Genomic DNA, 11895 nt, shown 5'->3' with positions numbered 1-11895 from the left:
TATATATATATATATAATATATATTTATGAAGTTATTTTATCGATTTTACATGTTATAAAGAAATTTCGCGTTTTTTATTTTTATTTCATTAATTTAAAATTGTTGCGTTGGCGTGATCACTGGTTTGCATATACAGCACACCCTTTCCTTTTGTTTCAGCATGCTCTTCAGTTAATATGCATGGGATAATTTTTGTTTACTTCTTCACAAGGTATAATTACAATCTATCGCTCGCACATTTTTCTTAAAAGGTATTTTTTGCATTTTCATATGTACATTCCCTTTCACAGTAAAGGATCAGATTAACATGATAAATAAATTAATATGAACTAATAAATAATATGAATAAATGTGATAGAGTAGATAATATATAAATCAATATAAAAAAAATGAATATTATATGTATCTATTAATTTATCAATAATTATTTTTATTTTTAATTTTCAAAATTTAGTAGTCAAATTATTTATTAATTTATCGAATGACGTCAGTTCTAGAAGTATCTTAACTATTTATATATAATTCTAGGAAAGTAACTGATATATAGATAATATCTATACCATAAAATCGGCAATGTTAATTATTATTTCCGTTTCTTATCTCTCAATATTTACAAGTTAGAAAAATGAAAACTAAATGGATTTGTTCATCAGATTGTTTATCTATATTATTAAGCTGATTACAAGGAAAAAAGGCTTATCGTAAAAATCAAATAAAATTGATAACGAGATACACAATTCTCAAAAACATTTTTATCTATCAAAGGGACTTCTTGTTTCAATCCACTTATTTTAGGAACTTTTCCAAAAGACCTTCAATGAGATCTTTTAATTTTATTCAAAATAAAATTTAATAAAAGAAGAATGAAAAACAAATCTGATACAGCATATCACCACAGGTGTGTAAGGCTGATGCAACCAGTGCATTCTCACTGAAAGTCTATCTGAAGCACGGCTACCAGGTGGAAGCAGAAATCCCGTACACGGAATTGGACAAGTCTATCAGACCGGCGCCGCCCCATCAGGCGTTAAAACTGATGGTGAAGTTGTTAGATTGAAGATAAAATGAGAAAGTCCGCTCGCTTGGAGAGCTTATAATTAAATTAAACCGTCAACACACACGAAACCGTAAAGCGTAAAGTAGATAAAAGATATATGTATCATCGTCGTGTCGTGACAATAACAGCACTTAATGTATGTCTCGATGTCACGAATGACGTGACATCTTCTCATAGAATATTTATCTAAAAACAAAAGAGAAATGTGTGTATTATGCGTTTCACGTAATACGTGTCGAAACGTATCCGAATGGTATCCGGTATTACTGCCCCTGTGTGTTCTAAAGAAGGAATGTTCGTTGTTAAGAGAAACGGAAACAAAGAACAATTATTCAATGAAATTGAATAATTTAACACAGCGAATGGGCGAATCAGCTATAAAGTCTATCAAATGTTTAGACGTCCATTTAGACGTTTGATAGACGTCTCACATTCGGATCTTTTATTTCTGTTCTACACGGAAGTCAACACGACTCTAAAAGTCAAATCTATTATAGTAAAAAAGATATAATACGAAATGTAAAATCGTGTATATCATTCAATTCTTATATACATATTATTAAAAATCATAAAGATTTAAAACAAACGTAAATACCAATGATCAAATCTAATTGAACGATAAAATATATATGTATATATAAGAATCTTCTTTCTAAAAATCCCGTTATAGGTATTACAACAATCTTGGAACAAGTAATTTTGGAACATTTTCTAAGAAAACAAAACACTTTAATATTATCATTTCTATTATTAGCAATATTATATTTTTAATTATATACATATATATATTTTTCATAATTAATTTTAAAAAAGAATGGAGTATCTATATATGCATGTATGTAACAGGAATTCAGAGAAGATATCTGAAGGTTAAAAGGAAAGCATGAATTACAACAAAGTATTGATCTGATGAATTTCTAATAGAAAGAAACAAAAAGAAAGTCATAAAATATCAAAGTACCAAATACTATTAAATGTCTTTACATTTCGTGATTCGCTGAAGTCACCGTGAATTGTAGTCATGAGGTGAACATCCAATTATATCTTTTTCCTCACTCTTTCTTTCTCATATGAACATCAGCGAAATGCGATGATGTATAAGATCTTTTTCTAACTTATATATATATTTGTTACGTTCTATCGAAAGCGGCGACTTCGGTCGTAATATGGAGATATTGCTCTAGATATAACGAGTCCATATAAATTTAAAAAAAAATTCGAGAAAAAAATAGAAGATATTTTTGTCGGTGAAACGTGTTACAAAAGAGTATTTATAAAATATACACGAGTTATTTTATAAGAACATCCGTAAAATGCGAATTATAAAGTGATTTATAATAATTTGTATTACGTGATGTATCCTTCAAAAATAATAAATTTCGATTTCTTAGCAATCGAAAGGACGCGAAGTTATGGCGTGTCTAATATTTAAATCTGATTTTAAATGAGAATTAAATGATTAAAACTAGAATAAAATCCATTTAGATGAGTAATTAAGTTATATAAGTTGCGTTTTTTGTTGTACTTATAAATAATGTGATAATAAAATGTAATGGTGCAGGGATAATCAACTTTATATTATTAAATGCATATTTTATTTTTTATAACTTACAACTTTCTAAAAATTATGCATATCTAATTATACTTAGTCATTAAATATAGTTAAAAGTTCGTTTGTTGTCTGAAATATTTCTGTAGCTTGTTTTGTTTGACTTGCAGCTGCATTAAGTACTTGGCTTGAACTCGTTGGAAGCTTTGAATGTCTCGTGCTGTAATCCGGGCGACTTCAAGTTTTCTTTCCTCAGACCCAAACGATATTTGCTTATGTATTCGCTTGCGTCGACAATAATCTGAGTCCTTTATCATCGCTGTGATTCCCACAGGTACATTCTGTTTATAATAAAGTGCCAAATCACGGTGGACGATCGACTTGCCAGACGGTAGCTTCATCATGTAACCCTCGTCGTCTAAAACCTCTAGATCCAACACTTCTTCATCTGGATCGGCATTTTCGGCATCTGGATAGCTGGATAAGTAATTATAAAAAGATGAATACTCGCGTATTGTCTCCCCTTCGAACAACATTTTACAGTGGCCCTTGTCGATCATATGCATCCTTACTGCTTGTGTGCTTCGCATTTTTCTTCCTGTAAAAATATACAAATTTTTACTTGATTTTTACTTTATTATTAAACTTTTTATAATTGTGATTCTTTTTGTTCGATTCAAATTTTTAATTCTTTTATTTTAATCAAATATAATATATATAAATAATGGAGAAAGTAACTAACAAAAAAAGAATGATTTATTTACCTGAATCATTGCACCAAATACACTTAAATTCAGTACATATCTTATATTCCAAGTATTTTAACAGGCCACCTAGATCCACGCAGTATTCAAGATCAGGTACGAAAAACGAATGTTTCTTCTCCATGTGTATCATAATGCACTCTATGGATTTATTATGATAATCGCAGAATAAACAATTATCATAAATAATTTGATACTTCAAGTCTTCGAACCACTCGTCTGAATCCAAGGATTCTACATCCGAATCTGTTTCAATGTCGTCCGTATTCTTATTGGATGAATCCTGTATGCTTGACGACTTTTTGCTGTAAGCTACAGTTGTATTGTCTTTTTGCTCCAAATTCTTTTTGTGAGTTTTCGAGGCCAAATGATTCTCGTACTGTTTCTGATTGTTGAACTTCTTTCGACAGACTTCACAAACCTGCTTTTTCTTAATCTGGTTTGCGTTATTCTCACGATGCATCGCTTCTTTCTTTTCAAAGTTTTCAAGAGTGATCGAAGGTAATCCATTTACTATTGTACTCATATTATATCTATGCCATTCACTACGATAATGATGTTTAAATATTGCCAAATCTGTAAACTTTACTTTGCATGTACAGCATGTAAAGTGTTCTTGATGCAGATTCTCCATTGTATGTATTATATTTCTTTTACTTTTTTTTTAAATAATTCTAATTAATCTTTTATGAAATTTCTGCCATATAAAAAAAAGATAAAATTATTAGTAAACAATAAAAAAAAGTTACATAATTGCAATTTAGCTTTCAAATAAAATAAACAATTTTATTTCTTTTAACGAACATTTTTTGCCAAAAGATACATAGAAATCAATACAAAATTTATATTTATATATGTATATTTCGTTGTATATAAAAAGTCTATTGTGTTAACTTAATCAAAATCATAAAAAAGATCGTGATAACAAACAAAGCGTCATATATGCGAAAATAACTTGATAAATCCTTGATTAAAATAACAATACTACATATTGTACTACATATTGTACCACGTGGTTTTAGAGGTTAGGTGAATTATCGTTTAAAAAAATGAAGTTGTGATGCTGATTTGTCAATTATGTGACAATTTTTCACTTACCTAATCTGATATGTTGAGAAAAAATTGATAAAAGAAGTTACGTAACTGTAATACAGTTTTCATGTAAAATAAAAAAGTTTATCTCTTGTCAAAACCACAGATTGCTATACAGACATACAGTACACACCAAACAACCAGAGTAACTAGCATAGACCATAGACAATACTTTTCTGGAACAGAGAATGCAGAGATGCCAGAGATGCACATTCGGCTCAGACACATCGAGAATGATCGAGAATCTACCCCTCTACTTTTGCTCCACCAATTGACGTCGCGCGCGCGATCGGCTAATAGAGAGCGGCGTTTAAGGTGATGCTAAAGCCTCCTGTTTTATCACATTTCCATTCGGTGAAAAATCTCCATATTGGATGTACGGATTGCAAAAGTATTATTACTTAAATTAAAATACGTACAAACAGGACCTCAGCTGCACTGGATTTCACGAAAAAATACAAAAAAAGTTTAAAATTCGTTAAAAATTCGGGAGGATCCCGTTTGCCTACAGTTCTGATTGTACACACCACTAATATCAACTGGTGCCTAGTAATTTTTCACTATTTTGCCAACGAGATAATTTTATTTTTAAATTGGCCAATCAGCGATACATGTGTATAATATGCGATGTGTGCAATCGGAGCCCTCCCCCATATCTTGAAAATAAGCGTGCAGCTGAAATCACATTATTGAAACGAACGATACTGATAGCGTTTTCGGCCCGGCCAGGTTTGCACCAACCTGGGTTGGATTAATAGCGTTTTGTGCTCTCCTATTGGTAGAGCGGGTGACGTCAACCAATAGAAAAGATTAATCCAACCAAGGTTGGTGCAAACTCGATCGGGCCGAAAACGCTATTAGTTCTATAAACTTACCAATAGGAGAGCACAAAACTCCATTATTCCAACCCAGGTTGGTGTAAACCTGATCGGGCCGAAAACATTATAAGATTGAAAGTCTAGAAAAGAAATATTACCACCAAATAGAAAATACGTGTATACAGGTGCTTTGCGAAGACTGGGACTGTCAACAGAGCCGAAATTCGGAGTAGCAGTAGTTGCGCGGTCTTACGATAAATGGGGGTGATCCAGATTGATCACGGCTCGATTGGACACCACCAATCACAGCGACCGGTGCTTAGGAGTATTGTAGTCTCAAGCGCTGTGAGTGGCTCATGTCCAATTGAGCCGTATCCAACTGAGTGCCACCCGATAAATGTTGCTGGCATATGTTAGATAAGAACAGATATTGTAAATCCGAACTAATTGGTCAATTTCTTACAGCTTAAAGCTTAGAACACGTATTGAGTGCTTTGCAATGTCCTTAGACACTTTCGTGCACGCGGCGACACAAATTGCGTTCTAATTGTAAGTTATCGTCGACACAACACTACATCTGGGGGTCGATTTTGTATCTTGAAACGAGGTGAAAATTACAAAAGTTAGTGAATTTATTAGAATACTGATAATTTCATTGGTCAACACCTAGTAAATTTGCTCACTTTTGTAATTTTCACCTTGATTAAAGATATAAGGCCTGTTCTTTTTGGTTGAACTTTTGCACCAGTTCATCTTTCTTCCTCTTCTTTCTTCCTGGAGAGAAAAGGAAGAAAGATGAACTGGTGCAAAAGTTCAGCCAAAAAGAACAGACCTATAGAATCAACCCTTTGTACTCAGCCGAGGGCTAGGTAAACTTGTGTTTTCTAGTGACAATTACATATTACTAACTACAGTGGCTATAAGGGTTTCTTTTACCAACTCCAATTAACTTAATCGATCGATTAGTCCATCGGAATTGACCAATCTCATTTGTCATTTTGTTTGACGATAGATTCGATTGGTCAATTCTAATGGACTAATCAGTTGATTAAGTGAATTGGTATTGGTGAAAAAGATCCTAAATGAAGTTGGAAGACGTGAGTGGTCGGCGTTTTTATTTACTTTCGTTAATTAATATAGGCGAAAAAAAGCTATATTGGGTGCTTTCCATTTAATGACACAAGTCGACACAAGCGTCGTTTTATCCTTGTTGATATTCAGAGAGTGACAAAGATAGAACGACACTTGTGTCATCGTTCGACTTGTGTCATCAAATGGAAAGCATTCATTTAATCTAACCGAAACGGATCTCAACCGTGCACAGCGTACACATTCTGTTCCAATTGAATCGTGCACAACGTTACACTTTGTGCATTCTGTGTACGTTTGTGTTAAGATGTATTAAATAATTGGAAAGCACCCATTGTAAATCCGAGATTAAACTACCAGTTCTCGTCCGATCATTGAAGTCAAGCAACATTGGGCCCGTGCCCAACCGTTGGGCATAACCGTTTATGCATAACCGTTTATGCTGGATTCACACTGTATCCGACTTGCGTCGTACAATGGTCTGCAACCAATTAAAAAACAGGATTCCGAAGATACGAAGCAAAATCCATCGGAATCCTGTTTTCTGAATGGTGGCAGAGCATCGTACGACGCACATCGGATGCAGTGTGAATTCAGCATTAGTATTTGGATGGGTAACCGCGGCTTGGGAACACCGTGTAACGTTGATCAAGATTTTATTTGCATTTTCCGTTTTTGCAGTAAAAAATAAAATATAAATATCTTAATTTACATCTTAAGATATTTAAATTTTATTTTTTACTACAACGGAAAATGCAAAAAAAACTTGGCCAACGTTACACGGTGTTCCCAAGCGGTCACCCATCCAAGTACTAACCGTGCCCAACGCTGTTTGACTTCAGTGATCGGACGAGAACTGGTAGTTTAAGCGTGGTATGAACGTTGGCTGATTATTTGCATTATTCAGAGACATTTTACCTGGTTTTAATCGGAAAAAAGGATTTTAGAAATATAAATATAAATGATTCCAATTTATTGGACTCCAGTATTCGAGTATTATTCGGTAATAATAATTATATGTATAACCGTTTTACTGTGTCAAACAATCAAGCGGTTATATATATAATTGTTATTATCCAAGTACTCGAATATTGGAGTCCACTCAATTAGAATTATTGATATTTATATTTCTATTCTAAAATCTTATTTTCGGATTAAAACCAAGTAAAATGACTCTGAATAATACAAGCAACCAGCCAACGTTCATACCACGCTTAAACTACCAGTTCTCGTCCGATCACTGAAGTCAAGCAGCGTTGGGCACGGTTAGTACTTGGATGGGTGACCGCTTGGGAACACCGTGTAACGTTGGCCAACTTTTTTTTGCATTTTCCGTTGCAGTGAAAAATAAAATATAAATATTTTAATTTATATCTTAGGCGTCGTCTACAATACACGGAGTAAGAAGTAAGAGTAAGAAATTGACCAATCACAGTCGAATGTGAGAAGAATAAAATTGTAGACGGGCCTTTAAGATTGGCTCATCGGCTTAAGTTTACGTCTTAAGGTGCATTCACATGTAAGCGTCAAGCGTCAAGCATCGAAAGCAGCAACCAATCAGCTGAGCGATACGGGCAGTAATATAAAATTATTTTTTACGCCACTGCACCGACGAGATACTATTAAAGACCGACATCCTTACGGGAGTTCGCGTCCTTGTGAATATTGAAGTGATTAAGAGTTAAAAACTGATAATATTGTACTAATTTTATGATTTATTAGTTTAGTAGATGTATTTATGCATTTATAACTCGATTTTTCTTTAAAATTGAGATTTCAGTGTTATCATCAAAGTTTGATTATCAATACAGATGATAATTGCAGAGAAAAAATTGTGATTTTTTTGCAATATATAGGATATTACAGCTTTACAAGTATGTATATTTACTTATGGGACATTTATGTAATAAAAAAATCATGAATTTAATAATGCATGAGCCAAATATTTATGTTAATAATAGTAAATTTATATCAATTGTCGGTAATGTCAGCGTTCTTGAATTATCTCCGGGCCCTTGGGGCCCTTTTTATACCGCCGAAAATTTGCCCAGGGTTGACGGTCTTTAATAATAGGTCTGTTTTTTATAGCTGCACTTTGAACCAGTGCAATAAGTTAAAGTTTAACAAACGTATATTTGTTTCACTTCAACTTATTGCACTGTGTGTACTTGTTCAGAAAGTGCGGCAATAAAAAACAGACCTAATATCTCGTCGGATGGCCACTGTAAAGGTATATCAACACAAACTTGCATAGCCGCATAAACGTATGCATAAAGAAAAGTATCCAATCACATTTTATGAACGACTTTAAAAGAGAACTGCAATTGGATAATTTTCTTTATGCATATATTTATGCAAGTTCGTGTGGATATACCAATAAAAATTGCCCAGCTGATTGGTTGCTGCTTCCGCTGCTTGACGCTTGCACGCAAATGTACCTTAAGATGCATTCGCATGTAAGCTTCAAGCGTCAAGCAGCGGAAGCTGCAACCAATCAGCGAGGCGATAAATGCAGTGGCGTAAAAAATATTTTTTACACCACTACCAGTATCGTCCAGCTGATTGGTTGCTGCTTCCGCTGCTTGACGCTTGACGGCTCCATGTGTCTGCACCTTTAGAGTATGATCTAGTAATATTACTCAAACGTAAATAATATGTCAATTTTGCAAAACCCGAGTCAATTTTCGAACAGCGGTTGGTAACATTTCTACTCAGAATAGGATTTCCGAACGCACCCAATGGGGCCCGGGAGAGGTCCAGGGATAATTAAAGAACGATAATATTACCGACAATTAATAAAAAATTATGATTTTATATTAACATAAATACTTCGATGATACATTATTAAATTCGTGATTTTTTATTACATAAATCCTGTACAAATAAGTATGCATACTAAAAATTTAAAATGCCTATTACGGTCGAAGCTGGCTCTTTATTGCTTTAAATAATTCAATTTTAAATTTCTATATACACTATAGGTGTGATCCACTTAACGCTGCAAACACTTCGTTGACCAATCAGAAGAAAGAATTTTTCGAATTGACCAATCAAAGAATGCTTCAAAACATTTACAGCGTGAAGTGGATCGCATCCTATATATGTACTTGCATATATACCATATTGTAGTCTTCAAACTGCACGCCGAATTGTTTTTCTGAACTATAAGCGGGGTCTACAATAGAAGTCGTAGCAGTCGTAGAGTCTTAAGGCGTAGAAAATTAACCAATCACAATAGAATATGAGAAGAATAATCGACTATGATTGGTCAATTTTCTACGACTTAAGACCCTACGACTGCTACGACTTCTATTGTAGACCCCGCATAAACGCAATTAAAACTACTATAGTAAATTAAATTAACAAGCAATTTAATAATTTGATGCTACCATCAAGTCATCATATTATAAAGATGTTAATATGTTGAAACTGTTAATATAAATGTATAAATGAATGATTAATAAATGAAGATCCAGCTTCGACCATAATAGGAATTTTTAATTTCTAGTATTGATTGTGTTTCTCACATATGCGGTTTAAAATAAAGATTCTTAATATTGTAAGTATTCATACTTTCAATGCTATAATAAATAATATCTTACCTATATATTGCTGAAAAATTATAATTTTTTCTCTGCAGTTATCGTCTCTATCGATAATCAAACTCGGATGATAACATTAAATCACAGTTTTAAATAAAAATCGAGTATTACTAAGTTTTTAATGTATACATATACATGGACATTCTACGAAATTAATAAATTATGAAATTATTACCGTACTATTAGTTCCTTACTCTTTAATCTTGAATTTTAACAAGCACGCGACTTCTATATGCACCAACCATCTTTATTAGTATCTCGTCGGTGCCATTATCCAAATGTTTAAATACTTTTCCTAAATTTCCCTAAACGATTCCCAAGTTATATAAACATAAATAAAATCATAAATATTCAATTTGTCTGCTATCTTTAAGTCAGTGGTCTTCCCGAATAACATCTCCCCGAATGCAGCCATATTCGGCTGTATAAACACTATAAACATTACAACATGGGAAAGGGATGACGAGGGGAATCAGAGGAAATAGATCGAGTAGTGGAGTTTGTGAAACGTCTAAAAACGTCGCGAATTTCAGAGTTTTGAATTTTCGTAGTTCATGGCGTGGCGATTATAGAGACAAGAAATGGTTTAAATTCGGTAAATAATAATATATATCGATAATACTGACTATGAGTACGACACACTCAACATTGTGATTGATGCGACGCTCGCCTGTGATCTGAGACGTATAGGTTAGCGTCTAATCAATAAGGGGATTTATAATCATTTAACATAATGTTTATTTACCTTGGAGTTCTATAAATAAAGAACAGACGTCACGCACGCACACGCACACCCACACACATACATACACATCGGCACATACCACTTATACATACACACAACATTTCTGCAGGTGGCCGAGGGATATCCCAGATCCACGAAATTCTTTTCTAAACGCGTACAGCCGAATACATTTCAAATGACAGTAAGTGAAATAATACTTGACTAAAGAATAAATAATTATTAATTATTAATATTTTTTCATTAAATCTGATAATTTCTGTGAATTTTATATAATGCATGTTTATGCTCTTTGCTATACCACTTAATCTGGAAATATAATGTTTGTTTTTTATTCTTGCACTAGACTGCACTAGAATTCTCTTTCTTGCTTTCGTCAAATATTAAACACATACCTATCTCACTTTAAATTCCAAAAATGTACACTTAGCTACAAAAAAACAGATCCAAAATCTTAACTTCAGCAGAATTTACAATGATATTTTAAGACGTAAAACTTAAGTTTTAAGTTTTAAGCCATAAGAAATTGACCAACCATAGCTAATTATTCTCCTTATATTCGACTATAATTGGCCAATTTCTTATGACTTAGAGTTTGAAGCTTAAGTTTTACGCCTTAAAATTTTATTATAGACGACGCTTTGTGACATAATATACTTCATTGACTTTAGTGACTTCAGTTCATTTTGGCAAATTTGAGATGACAGTAATATACCGATTTTATAATTTATTTTAACAAATATATACTGACTATTCTAATACTACAAAGGATACTTCATATAAAAATGTATGTGTGTGTAAAAACATAATATGAGTACTTTGTTCCATTAAAAATATAATAGAAAAAAAATAAAAATTATTTATACACATTACTATTCTGTAATGAGAGAATAAAGGGCACATAAGAGTCAAATATAATAAAGTATATTAAAACATGAAAAATCAAAAGAAAATATGATTAATATAATATTCTATAATCGATTAAAATATGACATGTTTCGATCTCATGATTGAGCCTTCTTCAGATATACATACAAGAGATGTTACATTAGATGAAAGCAGTCGAAAAGATAGAAAAAAATTATACATAAAGTAATGATCGCCAGTGAGATGCTTTGCTGAGAAACGGAAATCACTCGCAATTACTATTCTGTGTCGGTTAAAAAAAAATCATTTTATTT

At 32.7% G+C, this 11895-nt stretch overlaps 3 protein-coding genes across 5 annotated transcripts in view; 2 read left to right on the top strand and 1 right to left on the bottom strand.

Annotated features, from left to right (window-relative positions):
* The window catches only part of LOC108760543 (dopamine N-acetyltransferase), a 4525-nt gene extending 2869 nt beyond the window's left edge, over positions 1-1656 (top strand). The window contains exon 3 of the mRNA XM_018506567.1: positions 900-1656. Coding sequence (XP_018362069.1) covers positions 900-1058 — 159 coding nt within the window. The 3' untranslated portion in view covers positions 1059-1656. The remainder of the gene's footprint in view (positions 1-899) is intronic.
* A 1064-nt stretch (positions 1657-2720) lies between these two features.
* LOC108760426 (zinc finger protein 622) lies at positions 2721-4064 on the bottom strand. Its single transcript, XM_018506390.1, has 2 exons — positions 3372-4064; positions 2721-3205 (listed from the first exon to the last, which is right to left on the bottom strand). The coding sequence occupies exons 1-2, from the start codon at positions 4003-4005 to the stop codon at positions 2721-2723; spliced, it is 1119 nt and encodes a 372-aa protein (XP_018361892.1). The 5' UTR covers positions 4006-4064.
* Positions 4065-10334: 6270 nt separating this feature from the next.
* The window catches only part of LOC108760432 (uncharacterized), a 4205-nt gene continuing 2644 nt past the window's right edge, over positions 10335-11895 (top strand). The window contains exons 1-2 of one of the 3 annotated variants that reach the window (XM_018506421.1): positions 10516-10567; positions 10827-10898. In XM_018506421.1, the coding sequence (XP_018361923.1) occupies positions 10893-10898 (6 nt within the window). In that variant the 5' untranslated portion in view covers positions 10516-10567; positions 10827-10892. Of the gene's footprint in view, positions 10568-10587; positions 10663-10826; positions 10899-11895 lie in introns of those variants that run through there. The other 2 variants (XM_018506411.1, XM_018506402.1) reach the window with 2 other exon arrangements.

Source organism: Trachymyrmex cornetzi, unplaced genomic scaffold, assembly GCF_001594075.2.
Source record: "Trachymyrmex cornetzi isolate Tcor2-1 unplaced genomic scaffold, Tcor1.1 scaffold108, whole genome shotgun sequence".
Classification (NCBI taxonomy): Eukaryota; Metazoa; Arthropoda; class Insecta; order Hymenoptera; family Formicidae; genus Trachymyrmex; species Trachymyrmex cornetzi.
Note: the sequence above shows the minus strand (reverse complement) of the source record. Positions and strands in the feature narration are given on the sequence as shown.

What these genes read in the sequence shown, in the direction of transcription:
- LOC108760426 (XM_018506390.1), bottom strand. Translation starts at nt 4,005, where the DNA reads ATGGAGAATCTGCATCAAGAACACTTTACATGCTGTACATGCAAAGTA. An exon ending in TATTTGGTGCAATGATTCAG is followed by an intron (nt 3,206 to 3,371) that starts GTAAATAAATCA and finishes ATATTTTTACAG; the next exon opens with GAAGAAAAATGCGAAGCACA.